Here is a 12,623-nt window from a genome sequence, read left to right as displayed (position 1 = left end):
AGCATAATATTTCTTATAAAAGCTACTTTTAATTAGCTGAAAAATAATTTCTAATAAATCAGAAACCTGTTTATGAGAAAATAAAATATGATCATGCGGTAACTTTCTTGTGATTGCAGTGACTCTTATCAACACTTCCAATCACATCACCGTTGACTGGGCCATCGATAAATCACGAGTGGCAAAGCCAGCAGCAAACGATTCATTCAATTCGCATCCAGTCAAAAACGCCGGGAACTCAAGGGAGATGGTTTCCAATGCAGAAAATTCATGGAAATCGACACTCTGTGGTTTGGAACAAACAAATGCAAAATAGAGGAATGATAAAAAAAATCTGAAAATAGGATAAAGTAAAAAATGAAAAAAGTATAGAAATTCAAAACACGTGAATGAAAAATTTAGACAGTTTGGATAGTAAGAATCCATTACACAGGAATCATATAGCGTTAGAGTAATAGAAATACTTACTCCCTTTGTTTTTAATATCTAATAATTTTGACTTTTAAGTTCACACTTTGATTAGCTAACATGTTGTGCTCCATAAATCATATGCAGAGATTGAGAAATTCGATGACATGAGGGAGTACATGAAACAGGTCATCAGGAGAGTATTGTAGAAAATTCGCATGCAGTCAAAAACGCCGGGAACTGAAGGGAGATGGCTTCCAATGCAGAAAATTCATGGAAATCGACACTCCTAAGTGCGACTCTTCCGTTGTTCAAAGGTCAAATTAAGGATCTAGGACCGAATGGAATGATTGATTCCAGAGCTGTTTAAATCATCGGTGCATGCAGATGCAGCGCAGAGGCTACATGGATTTTCATGTGCTTTATTGTATTTTTGTCAAGAGAAAATGGGGCCAACTATTTCCCTTGCTGGCTTGCTGCAACTTGATCTGTTTCGCGATATTTGTCCAGGTTTATCGCGCGTACACACAAGATGCGTCGATTAAGAGAAAAGGTAATTATAAATGATCACTCAGGCTCATTCGATATGCTACAACTGCCCTGGCATTTTCCATACCATTAAAGTGTGGTATAAAAAGTACTCGGTTTTGTTTATAAGATGAGTTCTCTAAATTGAAAAATATATTGTGAAACGAATGGAGTTTGTACGTGGAGAAAAAGGAAAATGATTTCCTCTACGAACCAAGAAATGTCTTAAATGTGAGGTTTTATTTTGCAAAATATTTAAAACTAGCAATATGACTCATGCTAATAGCGTGAAAAAGTTTGCTGCAATATTTTATCATGATAACTTTTGATTAAGAATTAGTCTCTTTAGTTTTTTACGAGATTAGTGTCATTTAATTACAAAACCCATACAATTACAAGAAGAGATAAAAATTTCTAAAAATTATATTAGTGGAAGAGAGAATTATTTATGTTTCAAACTTGTATCTGAATTATATATATGTATTGGTTCGATTTGTATACATTTTGATCAACTATAAAAATCATACGCAAGGTGTAAACAATCTAACTAAAATCAGAATATATTTGCTTTATTTGTGTGTTATGCCCTGCTTGCTGCCTGTTTGATGCGATAAACTTGAGCCATATTGTACTTCTTATTCTATTATCTTAGTCAAAATTTTCAATTTTGAATCATTTTTATTATGAATTTTAACTATTGATTAATTTTATTTTCTATGGATTTTTTATTAAGGTATTTGATTTTTCTAATAATTTAATTTTTTCTAAGGCTGTATTTGAGATGGATCTTTTCTATTCTAACCCCAAGTTCAATCATTATTAATTTTATTTTATCTAGACTCTTTGTTTCCTAGATCGTATGGAAATCGAACTGCTAATTTTTTATATTTTTTAATTCCGAATTTAGCTCATATTTGATATGGATTCTTTTAATTCTGAATTTAGCTATTTATTAATCATATTTCATATCTTGTACTTCCAAATTTAGCTATTTATGAATCATACTTGGTATGAACTTTTTGGTTTAATCCGGATCATTATATTGATGTCGTAATTTTGTGATCTTGAGAGCGAATATGGAGGTTTCTTTTTTTCATCAAATATTAAGATAATTGATGTAAGTTAGTATATCATCTAAACACAAAAGTTTCTATATCATGAATTTAGCAAGAAATAATCCTATGGGGAATTTAGCACATTCTGATATTTTCACACCAAAATAGAAAATGGCTACGTTTCACATGTGGGAAAAGAGGGGAAAATAAGAGAGAAGCAGCTGTATCATGAAACACCATTGTCATTACGAATAACAAGTTGTATTGTATAACAGGAACATGTTTAGTTATCTCAAAGTTCTGCTTAAAAGGAAAACTCTAAAAGAATATAAACAGGAACTAAAACAAAATTTACCCCCATTTGTGCTGTAAAGACGGGTGGACGCAGCGGATCCACCCAAATCGGCCCGGGGTTGTCCGACAGATCACGCGTTGCTAGCCTTCAAACACCAACCACCGGCATCGTCCAATGTACACGAGCCACGTGCCACCAGACCTGGACGATCCCACGAGCCCCATCCGCTTTAAATACGAGCAAGAGCAACCAAAATACGAAAAATTTCATAGCGCTCGCGCGAAACCAGCCGAGAGGTCTCGAGGAGGAACAGAGATCCCAATCTGGATCCCAACCCAACCTTCTTGCCGTCGTTCCCGTTCGCGCGACTATTTAGTATTTATCTTCTATCTTCTGTCGCCGAATTTTCCGCGGTTTCCTCGGGTTTTTCAGCCCGGAAACGGCGGCGCACGAGGGGAAAGAAAAAGCTTCGGTTTTCCTACCCGATTCTCTTCCGCTTCCCACTTTCCTGAGCAATCCGCGCGCCGGAGAGGCCAGCGTCTCCGTGGGAATTTTTTCTTGGTTTATTTCCTGCCCAAATTAGCCATTCCCACGAACAAGGGCGAGCTCGGTAGGGGTAAAGTTTGCATCTTTTCTGCGGGGGGATCATCCGCCTGCCGGAGCAATTGCCGCCGATCGAATAGCCGGTAGCGGAGGAGGAAGAGAGCGGGCAGGCAGGCATGGGGCTCGGCGTGGTGGCGCACCTGGTGCGCCTGGGCGTGCTGAGCTCGACCTTCGACCACTCGTCGGTGGTGTCCATCAACCTGTTCGTGGCGCTGCTCTGCGCCTGCATCGTCCTCGGTCACCTCCTCGAGGAGAACCGGTGGGTGAACGAGTCCATCACCGCGCTCATCATTGTAAGCAAGCACACAACAACAGCGAAATTGCTGCTGCCTTCTTCATGCTGCAACTCGCGATACATATTTTGCTCGTCGAATGACGCCGGAGCAGACGCCGATGCTGATGATGTCTTGCTTGTTTCGCTTGGCTGCGACAGGGGCTCTGCACCGGCGTGGTGATCCTGCTGACGACCAAAGGGAAGAGTTCGCACATACTCGTGTTCAGCGAGGACCTCTTCTTCATCTACCTCCTCCCTCCCATCATCTTCAATGCCGGGTAAGTGGAAGGACGCCGTTCTTGTGATTTCTTCTTGGCACATGTTTGGTTGGTTAGATTTGTGAGGTTAAGGTTTCCTGGGGAATCTGTGTGCACGCACAGTAGACATGATGAAGTGGAGCAGGCTGGAGATCGATCTTGTTTCTTCTGTGTCCATCGTGTTGCAAATGGCCGGTTGATACTGTGTCTGAGCATGTCGGATGCATTTGCTTATTCTAGCTCTACTTTTCTTTCTTTATAGCAAACATATGTGTTCTTGTCACTTCGGCATACCTTGACTTGCCAGCTGCAATGGTTGATTGGTAATATTGACTCTTGCTCGTGGGACACTTACAAAAATTCTGTTTTTTTCTTAACTAGGATTCATGTTTGCTGCCGTAGCATGATTGTACAATATTTCTATCCTAGGAGTTGGAATCCTCATGATGCATGCCATTTTTATTGGTCAGTACTCAGTACTAGTGACCCACCTATAACGTCCTAGATTTCTACAAACCCGGAGGCTACCAAACAGACAAACATCATTTAAAAATCTAGTAAGTCCGGAAATTATTATAAATTTTGGCAGAGTTTCTCCGGTATATGCCGCTTTCCTGGAGAAGCTAAACCCCACATTCTTCGCATGCATAATATTCATAAGCAGAAAGTAAGCATCACAATTCAAAACTAAAGCCCGATTCAACTCATGGACCCGATACATCGACCAACTCAAACCCAAGAGGTTAAACACTGTGTACGATTGGTCCTGCAAGGAGTGATTGTCTGATAAGTTTTCTGAAGGTACCCGGCGGAGCCATGTTAGGCTCAATTTGCTTGAGCATTTAAACCTCCTCTGAAGGTTACTGATGTAGTAGTGAAGTTGAATGCTGTGGACCATGTGATTGTTTATGTAATAACCGAAGGGGCTTTTGAGTTTTGATTTCAAAGTTGGCTTCTTTAGTTACAGTTCTTTTATGGTATACCTCAAACCTTCCAGTTCTTTATCATGCAATTGCAAACACAGAAGTTCTAAAATAAGCCTATGAGCAACAACATCGTCCAAGTTCTCACAAACATTTATCATCAGTTTTCAGGTAAAGAAGAAGCAGTTCTTCCGGAATTTCATGACAATCACATTGTTTGGTGCTGTTGGGACAATGATATCCTTTTTCACGATATCACTTGGTACGTTCTTCCAAAACATTTGTTTTCTGTTCTCAGTTGTTTCCTAGTGAATGGATTTACATCCTGTAACAAAGGTGGTCGTTCTATGTCTATGTGTTGGCTTTTATGTTGTGTTGTGCTGCACTACTAGCACCTTTTGGACACGTCTGACGCCCATTGCCATATTTCAGGTGCCATAGCAATATTCAGCAGGATGAACATTGGGACGCTGGATGTTGGGGATTTCCTTGGTAAGCCATCAATACTTTTCCACATGATGCACTCTCTGGAAATAATGTTGTGACTATGCGAACCTCATATCTTTCTAATGTGTTACAACTGCAGCAATTGGAGCTATCTTTTCTGCAACAGACTCTGTCTGCACATTGCAGGTTGGTTATGGGAACAATCTCATTATCTTTTTCAATTTGTGTCTAGAGAGAAACATAGTATTGTATAGTACTAATCTTGTTCCGAAAACAGGTCCTCAATCAGGATGAGACTCCCCTTTTGTACAGTCTTGTGTTCGGTGAAGGAGTTGTGAACGATGCCACATCGGTTGTGCTCTTCAACGCGCTCCAGAACTTTGATCTAAACAAAATCGATGTAGCCGTCGTGCTGAAATTCTTGGGGAACTTCTGTTATTTATTTTTGTCAAGCACCTTCCTTGGAGTGTTTGTAAGTTGATTCTTGAGTCCCATTAACACACTGTTTTACTGACTTGATTGGATCACTGAACAAATCAAATTAACATTTCTTCTACCATTGGCAGACTGGGTTGCTCAGTGCTTACATAATCAAGAAGTTATATATAGGAAGGTCCGTTTAACTAAGAAACACGTATTGATCAATAATTGGATAAAGATATCGTGGTTTATATTAACATAGTTTTTTGTTGGGCTGATTTCAGACATTCCACTGACCGCGAGGTTGCGCTTATGATGCTCATGGCTTACCTCTCATACATGCTGGCTGAGGTGCGCCTCTGACTAGATATAACATGGAAATTTACAGGGTATCTTATAGTCTGATTTTTATAACATACTCTGTTCGTTTGGCCTCTGCAGTTGCTAGATTTGAGTGGCATTCTCACTGTGTTCTTCTGTGGTATTGTGATGTCACACTACACTTGGCATAATGTGACAGAGAGCTCAAGAGTTACAACCAAGTAATTTCATTCACTTCGTGTTTTCTCTTTAGTAATGCTTGTACTCAGTTCAATAAAAAAATTGCTGACTGAATTTATTCTGACCTTTTCATCAACTTAGGCATGCCTTTGCAACTTTGTCTTTCATTGCCGAGACTTTCCTGTTCCTCTATGTTGGGATGGATGCACTCGATATCGAAAAGTGGAAGTTTGCCAGTTACAGGTCAGATACATGTCCTTTTCACCTAAAATTCATTACTAATTCCATGTATAGATATCTTTTTGTGAAGACTCAAATTTATCGGTTTACATTTGCAGCCCTGGCAAATCTATAGGCATAAGCTCAATTTTGCTCGGATTGGTTCTGGTGGGAAGAGCTGCTTTTGTTTTCCCGCTCTCGTTCTTGTCCAACTTAACAAAGAAGACACCTTTCGAGAAAATTACCTGGAGACAACAGGTGAGTAAATGGTGTATAATTAGACCATTTGTCATGTGGATTCACTTTTTAGTAAGATTATCTGAGTTGACTTAATTATCTTCTATGAGCTAACTGAATTCTTTTGATAGATTGTAATATGGTGGGCTGGGCTAATGCGAGGGGCGGTGTCGATTGCTCTTGCTTACAACAAGGTTTGTTCAAGAGAATACCTGTTGCTGATGGAACCATCTCTTGAAATTTTTGTGTTCTTGGTCTTATCACTAGTTCCCTCTAGAAGTACTCTCAGTTTCTTCTCACAAGTTTAACTCTTCCTCTTGCAATTGCAGTTCACAAGATCTGGACACACTCAGCTGCACGGCAATGCGATAATGATCACCAGCACAATCACTGTCGTTCTATTTAGCACCATGGTGAGTCATCTTGCTCTGATACCTGTCCAATGCAAACTGTCAACTTATAAAAAAACTCAACCAACCTAGGAGGAACTAGGTGTCACTATAAATAAGAAAAAATAGACACCCAAATTCGAGTTGAAGATAACTTGAAGCTGGATGGTCGAGGTGTACACCCACACCTCTTAGCTCAGTCCCTTAAAATGTCAAATTATCATTTAGTTATGCCGGACATGCCTGCATTCTCACCCAAATTGGACCCTCATCATCGAGCTGACTCAAAGAGTTCCAAGCCAGATGTCTTATCACAATTGTCAGGTGTCCTTGGAATTAAATCTGGAAGATTCTGGTGGTTAACAGGATCTTATCCCTGACAGGAATATGAGAATATGCTCTTTTTCTTTCTTTTTTTCAACAAATGGCATGAGCTCTGCCAATTCACATTAGAACGAGAATATGTTCTAGGAACTGGACGAGGATAGGTGAGGCCGAATCGTCGACAGAACTCATAAATTGGTCCCCTACTGTCCTTATCCCTTCTGAAGAGATCACCCTACTGTCCTAGACCCCTTATGCTGGCATAGCATGGATGTCAAAATTATTTGAAGAAATGCTATGTGCCACTAGTTTTTCTTAGTTAGAATTACCGATAACGAAATCACCTGAACATAATTACTAACTTACACTCATAATACTCTGGATGCATGACACTACATTTTCTGAAACTTGTCATCATGTTCATCAGGTGTTCGGGATGATGACAAAGCCATTGATACGGCTCCTGCTCCCTGCCTCATGCAACACCGTCACCTCCGAGCCTTCCTCTCCGAAGTCTTTGCATTCTCCTCTCTTAACGAGCATGCAGGGCTCCGACCTTGAGACGGCCGCGCACATTGTCAGGCCCTCCAGCCTCCGGATGCTCCTCAGCAAGCCGACCCACACCGTGCACTACTACTGGCGCAAGTTCGACAACGCGCTGATGCGGCCCTTGTTCGGCGGACGCGGGTTCGTGCCGTTCTCCCCCGGCTCACCTACCGAGCAGAGCGTCCATGGAGGACAGTGAACATTGCCAAGAAATGAAGTATTTGACACGAAGAGAAGTCAAATTTTCGGTGAACGGAGTTTTGCTGCTGATGGGTGGTGATGGTCAGATGATGCTAATGTTCTTCAGAAGTTCAGATGATGTCTGACCAATGCTGAAGAGGCCATTCAGCTCATGGTTGCAGATGCACAATTAATTGGTTTGGATCAAGAAGTGGAATTACCCTAGTAACTTGGGGTTGTGAGTGATGATAAGCCTGTAAATTTTTGTAGATTAGCACCACTTGTATCTTATGATATGTAGATAGCGGGTCAGTACTACTAGTCTCTAGGAGGCTAGGAACTGGCCTCCTCCATGTAATTTTGCTTTTCTTTTTTCTCTGATTTAAAGTGGATGTGGTGTGTTACGATGAGTGCTTTTGGTTGGCAGGGATGAGATAAATTACAATGCAACTCAAGATACCAGTAACCTTTCTTTGCTTCTTGCAACGGTTTTACTTTTGGTTCTGTTTGGCTTTGGGGCTGATAGAATGTTGTGGTGTGATTTTGTGAAATTTCATGTTTCAGTACTTCGAAGTATCAATGGCACGGTTGAACCATGCCAACATTAAAATAATTCAAAAACATTGTCCTGAGTAAGCCACATAAAGCCAGCAAATAAAACACTTCTAGCACACTTTGGGGCAAGTCATGCGTTGACATCATCATGTGCAAAGATTGCCCCAACAAAAGCTCATGCACCCATCACTCCCACCTAACCTTGCACTGAACAAGCAATGACCTGATATTTTCTTGTTGATTACTGAAACGACTGCCCCAAATAATCTATTACCCCTGAACAAGCAACGAGTGACATTTTCTTGCCCCAAATAATCGTATGCTAAGCTGAAAAATATGGAAGGTGGTGGCATGTAAGCAATGTCTATGAGGTTTGATTGTTAAGAGAGGAAATCAGTAAGATTTCTGCTCAACACAACATAAGCACGGCTAAGGGCTAACCACATGTCATAGCAAATTAGCGATACCGTTTTTCCGTAGAGTGGAAACTGCATGTTCTGTGAACGCAATTCTGGAACAGTTCTTTTCCCTATTTGTTCAGCCGTTTGGTTCCTTTTGTAGAATTGCATGCATGGTTGGCTAACTGGTCTGTGCCAGACAGCACAAGTTTTGGTCAGCTCAATGGTGTGAAGCGTCAGAACAAGTAACATTCATACCTGGAGACCTGGAGAGAGAGAGAGAGAGAGAGAGAGAGAGAGAGAGAGAGAGAGAGAGAGAGAGATGAACTCTCAAGTTGCATGTAGGCAGACAAATTCAGAACATATGCATCACGTATAGGAGAGTTTGGTTATCTTTTTTTCTCGAATACGCAGAAAAGCTACGTATCTTTGAATTAAGAAAGAAGATAAAGTTTACATGACGACCGTAAGCCAGTCTTTACGAAAGGATTATAATAAACTATTACAAAATGCATCAACCATTGTTAGAAACAGAACAACGCAGATTTAAACGACGGAGCCAAACGTACTCAGCCTCTCCACAGCCAGGTTCTTAGCCCCAGCATCGCACCAACAAGCTGCATCCTCCCTATTGTTGGTCACCAAGGCATCAGAAGAGATTCGACGGTTGTTGTGCCAAGTGTGCCGAGCAGTGAGGAGGAGGAGGAAGTCTAGATCTTTGCAGAGGTGACCTGCCACCCTATCACAAAGATTCGACCACCAGTCGAGAGTTTGGTTATCATAGAGCTTGATACTACCTGTTTTATAATGGCATGCTGTAAATAAGAATCTAGCTGGTCTTGCTTTGATATTCCCCCCAAGGTAGACACATTATTTACGACTGTTGAAAGATCAGGAATTTAGAGTGTTCTCCAGTATTATTAAGACAAAAGTTTATATACTTATTTTGCTATAGTTATCTAGTGAGAAGGAAATTTAAGAGCCCAGTGTCTGGAACACTGCAGTGTTTTCATGTAGTTGTAGCTTCAGGTGATGGCTCTGGTGATGCTTACGCCGTACATGAATACATGATACATCATTATCATAGGCTGATAAGGCATGATGAAGATATATAAATATATGGAATGTCTAAATGAGAAAACCTGCGGTATGCTTTAAGTTGAGTGTATGGAGATGAAGGTACCATCTAAAATAAGAGCACACTGATTAAAATTATTGCTGAAAACGTTAAAGATAATGAAATAACCGCTGAAAATCACTCCACAACCAGAGGCTCATTCTAGAATCAACTCAAATTAATCTTTGGTACCAACAAGAAAGGTAAACAGGCAACTGATGTGAAAACACGAATGATTCTGGTGAAATATATTGCTAAAACACATGAAAATCTGATGGCCAGTAGGAAAACTATGGCAATTGACACGTAACTGAACTATCCTAATTCTGGGATGTAAACAACCATAAGTCAAAATCTGTGTGCTTTTAGTCACCACACCAAGAGAGACAATTTGATAAAACAATAGTTATATAATGAATACGAATACATAAGTTGCAAAATCATACAGCCGCAACTATTCACCAGGATACTGTTGCATAACAAAGTGTATGTTCCTTCTTGTCAGTAGGGACTGCTATAAAATGCAAAAATAAGATAACCAGTGCTATCCTTGTCACAAATTACTGAACCCTGCACGGTGATACAATTCTATTTTGACCATAGTAGGCAACTTTCTAACAGACATAGATAACGAGCCTGGCGTCAACTACCAAAAAAATTTCTCGCAGAAACATTACTAAAGTTATGGTACATCCAATAATTGCTGCTGATTAAAGCTAAAGCCTTCAATCACCACTCACCTAATGATGTAACTTGGAAGAGTTGAGCACCACAGTGTCTCTCAATCATGACTTTTGGTTGCACATGCTTGAATTAAGCACTGAGCAAGCATCAATCTCAATCTGAAGTCAAGTCCCATTGGTGTACAACGGAACAAGGCATGAGTTGATCTGTGCTGGAAACCGCCAAAACTGAAAAATAGAAGCCAAACCAGTCTCTCTTCCTGTACCATCAAGAGCTAAACTTTTGGCCTGCGGAATTCGAACCAGATCTCATAGTGGTTAAACAACAAACTATCATGAATGTGCTTCCCCACATATTCAAGCCCCAATTTCGCAAGCCGCTGTGTGCACTCATCACCACCCAGTCTGGAACAAAATTTAATGTTATGTGACACGAAAATCCGACCTCTCTGCGGCCTCAGCTTCCCTGCAAGCCTCTCAAGCCCAGTCCAAACAAGCTTATCTGGAATATGGAGGAACACAGCGCTTGCATAAATGAGATCATACATAACTGTATCCCCAAACTTGCTGAAATCCATATCCTCCCCTCTCACAATCATTGGCCGCTTATACAGCAGCCCCTGCGCTGGCAGTTCATACCGAAGAGCAGCCATGAGAGACAGCTCGTCCCGCTCCAGGCAATGGAACCTCCCAGCCTCGAGATACCGAATGAAATGCAGACCAACACGAAGCGTCCCACATCCAATTTCGAGAACCTGGTCCGTGGGCGTGAGAGCAGAGGCATTAGCAAGGAACTCGAAAACGTCACGGCCACCAGCCCACGGTTCACCATAGTTGCTGTGGTGCTCTTCGACAAGGAGCTCACCAGGGCAAGGCAGCGCGGTGTGGTTGGTTGCTTCTTTGTCCAGATAGTGAGAGATCCCATGGTGCCTACAGTGTAGTTGCAATACTGAAATATTAATTTCAATTGTTCTTGTCCTTGGACAAGGATGTAAAAGGAACTAACTTGATGGTAGCATAACATGGTAAATCTAATTCTAATCCTTCACAGGACGCAATCAATGTGCAATGGGAAAGAATCGAAATGCGGCGATCTGAAGCTATGAGTTGTATACCTGTTGATGTCGAAGAGCTGCTGCTCGCGGGTGCGCGGGTTGATGCCCTTGCGCAGGCGGTGCCAGGCGTCGTGAGAGGCCGCGGCGCCGTCGGCAAGGAGGGAGTTGGAGGCGAGCTGGGCCTTGAGCCAGGAGACGTCGGCGGGGGAGGTGGTGACGGGCGCGTGGGAGGCAGTGGTGGTGGTGGTGGTGACGGTGGTGGTGGTGTGCGTAGTGGCGGGGGGCGAGCAGGCGCAGAGGTGCGCGGAGGTGGAGGGGGAGAGCGAGGGCAGTATGAGGAAGACGAGCAGCGCGGCCGAGGAGAGCAGCAGCAGCAGCGCCGGCACGGTGAGCAGCCGCAGCCGCGCCGCGGGGGCGCTCGACGGCATCGCCATCGGCGGCGGAGGAAGCTTGGCTCGGAGTGGATCGCAGATTGGGATCTGTCTCGTACGCTTGCTACCGGGTCTGGCTCGAGCACGTCCACCGACCGAAACCAGGGGCTCATTGCAACTGTTCGGATCCCAATTAACAATCGCGATCCGTATGTCCGCGCATAAAAACTCTTATGGGTATGTGATTGAGATGTATTATTTATTCATGTCTAGGTACGAGTTTGATGTTAAACATAATAGGTAGTGAGATACGAGTATAAAATAGTTTTACACATGTTTATTTTGTTCATGTACCTGTTTCGAGCATCTCATTCCAACCCCCACCTAAACACAGCCACCACACACCCTCACAATACACCCTATGCTGACGCTTATCATCATCGCCCAGCATGTTCGCCCTATCTCCACCCACCTCGTCGTTTGCCCCACCCTTGTCCACCCCCACCTCACCACCGCGCGGATCTGTGATGCATGAGGCATTCCTGTGGGTATGTGATGCTCACGTGTGATATTTTTTACCTATGACAGGTAATATGTATGGACGCGGATTTGTAAATTAGCTTGTATGTGTCCATTGCGATCCCTACAATTTAGAGGCCTATTAAAAAATATTCGGATCGAGAATTAGCGATTAAGGCTCTGTTTGGTAGGGATCCAAATTCTCTCAAAAATATTTCAATTTTGAATTCTTTTTGAAAATGTCTCTCCGATGAATTAGGATCACTTCTCGAAAATAGATCCGGTTTCTTAAAAAAGATTAGGGTGGTGCAATTGATCG

At 42.2% G+C, this 12,623-nt stretch overlaps 2 protein-coding genes across 3 annotated transcripts; one reads left to right on the top strand and one right to left on the bottom strand.

Annotated features, from left to right (window-relative positions):
• Positions 1 to 2,559: 2,559 nt before the first annotated feature.
• Positions 2,560 to 8,078, top strand: LOC133892586 (sodium/hydrogen exchanger 1). The gene is made up of 14 exons (XM_062333446.1): positions 2,560 to 3,182; positions 3,323 to 3,441; positions 4,508 to 4,605; positions 4,776 to 4,835; positions 4,930 to 4,976; positions 5,068 to 5,262; positions 5,357 to 5,403; positions 5,495 to 5,561; positions 5,652 to 5,752; positions 5,853 to 5,954; positions 6,050 to 6,188; positions 6,299 to 6,361; positions 6,497 to 6,580; positions 7,308 to 8,078. The coding sequence occupies exons 1-14, from the start codon at positions 3,006 to 3,008 to the stop codon at positions 7,623 to 7,625; spliced, it is 1,617 nt and encodes a 538-aa protein (XP_062189430.1). The 5' UTR covers positions 2,560 to 3,005; the 3' UTR covers positions 7,626 to 8,078.
• Positions 8,079 to 9,075: 997 nt separating this feature from the next.
• LOC133893635 (uncharacterized) lies at positions 9,076 to 11,948 on the bottom strand. Of its 2 annotated transcripts, XR_009904543.1 has the most exons (3): positions 11,475 to 11,948; positions 10,417 to 11,289; positions 9,076 to 9,356 (listed from the first exon to the last, which is right to left on the bottom strand). XR_009904543.1 is itself a non-coding variant. In XM_062334715.1 (2 exons), the coding sequence occupies exons 1-2, from the start codon at positions 11,846 to 11,848 to the stop codon at positions 10,635 to 10,637; spliced, it is 1,029 nt and encodes a 342-aa protein (XP_062190699.1). In that variant the 5' UTR covers positions 11,849 to 11,948; the 3' UTR covers positions 10,067 to 10,634. The 2 variants fall into 2 exon arrangements, 1 of the variants encoding a protein (XP_062190699.1); XM_062334715.1 differs by lacking the exon at positions 9,076 to 9,356 and having other exon boundaries at positions 10,067 to 11,289.
• Between the last annotated feature and the right edge of the window lie 675 nt (positions 11,949 to 12,623).

Source organism: Phragmites australis, chromosome 15 (genome assembly GCF_958298935.1).
Source record: "Phragmites australis chromosome 15, lpPhrAust1.1, whole genome shotgun sequence".
Taxonomy (NCBI): Eukaryota; Viridiplantae; Streptophyta; class Magnoliopsida; order Poales; family Poaceae; genus Phragmites; species Phragmites australis.
This window is presented reverse-complemented; position numbering and strand designations above follow the sequence as displayed.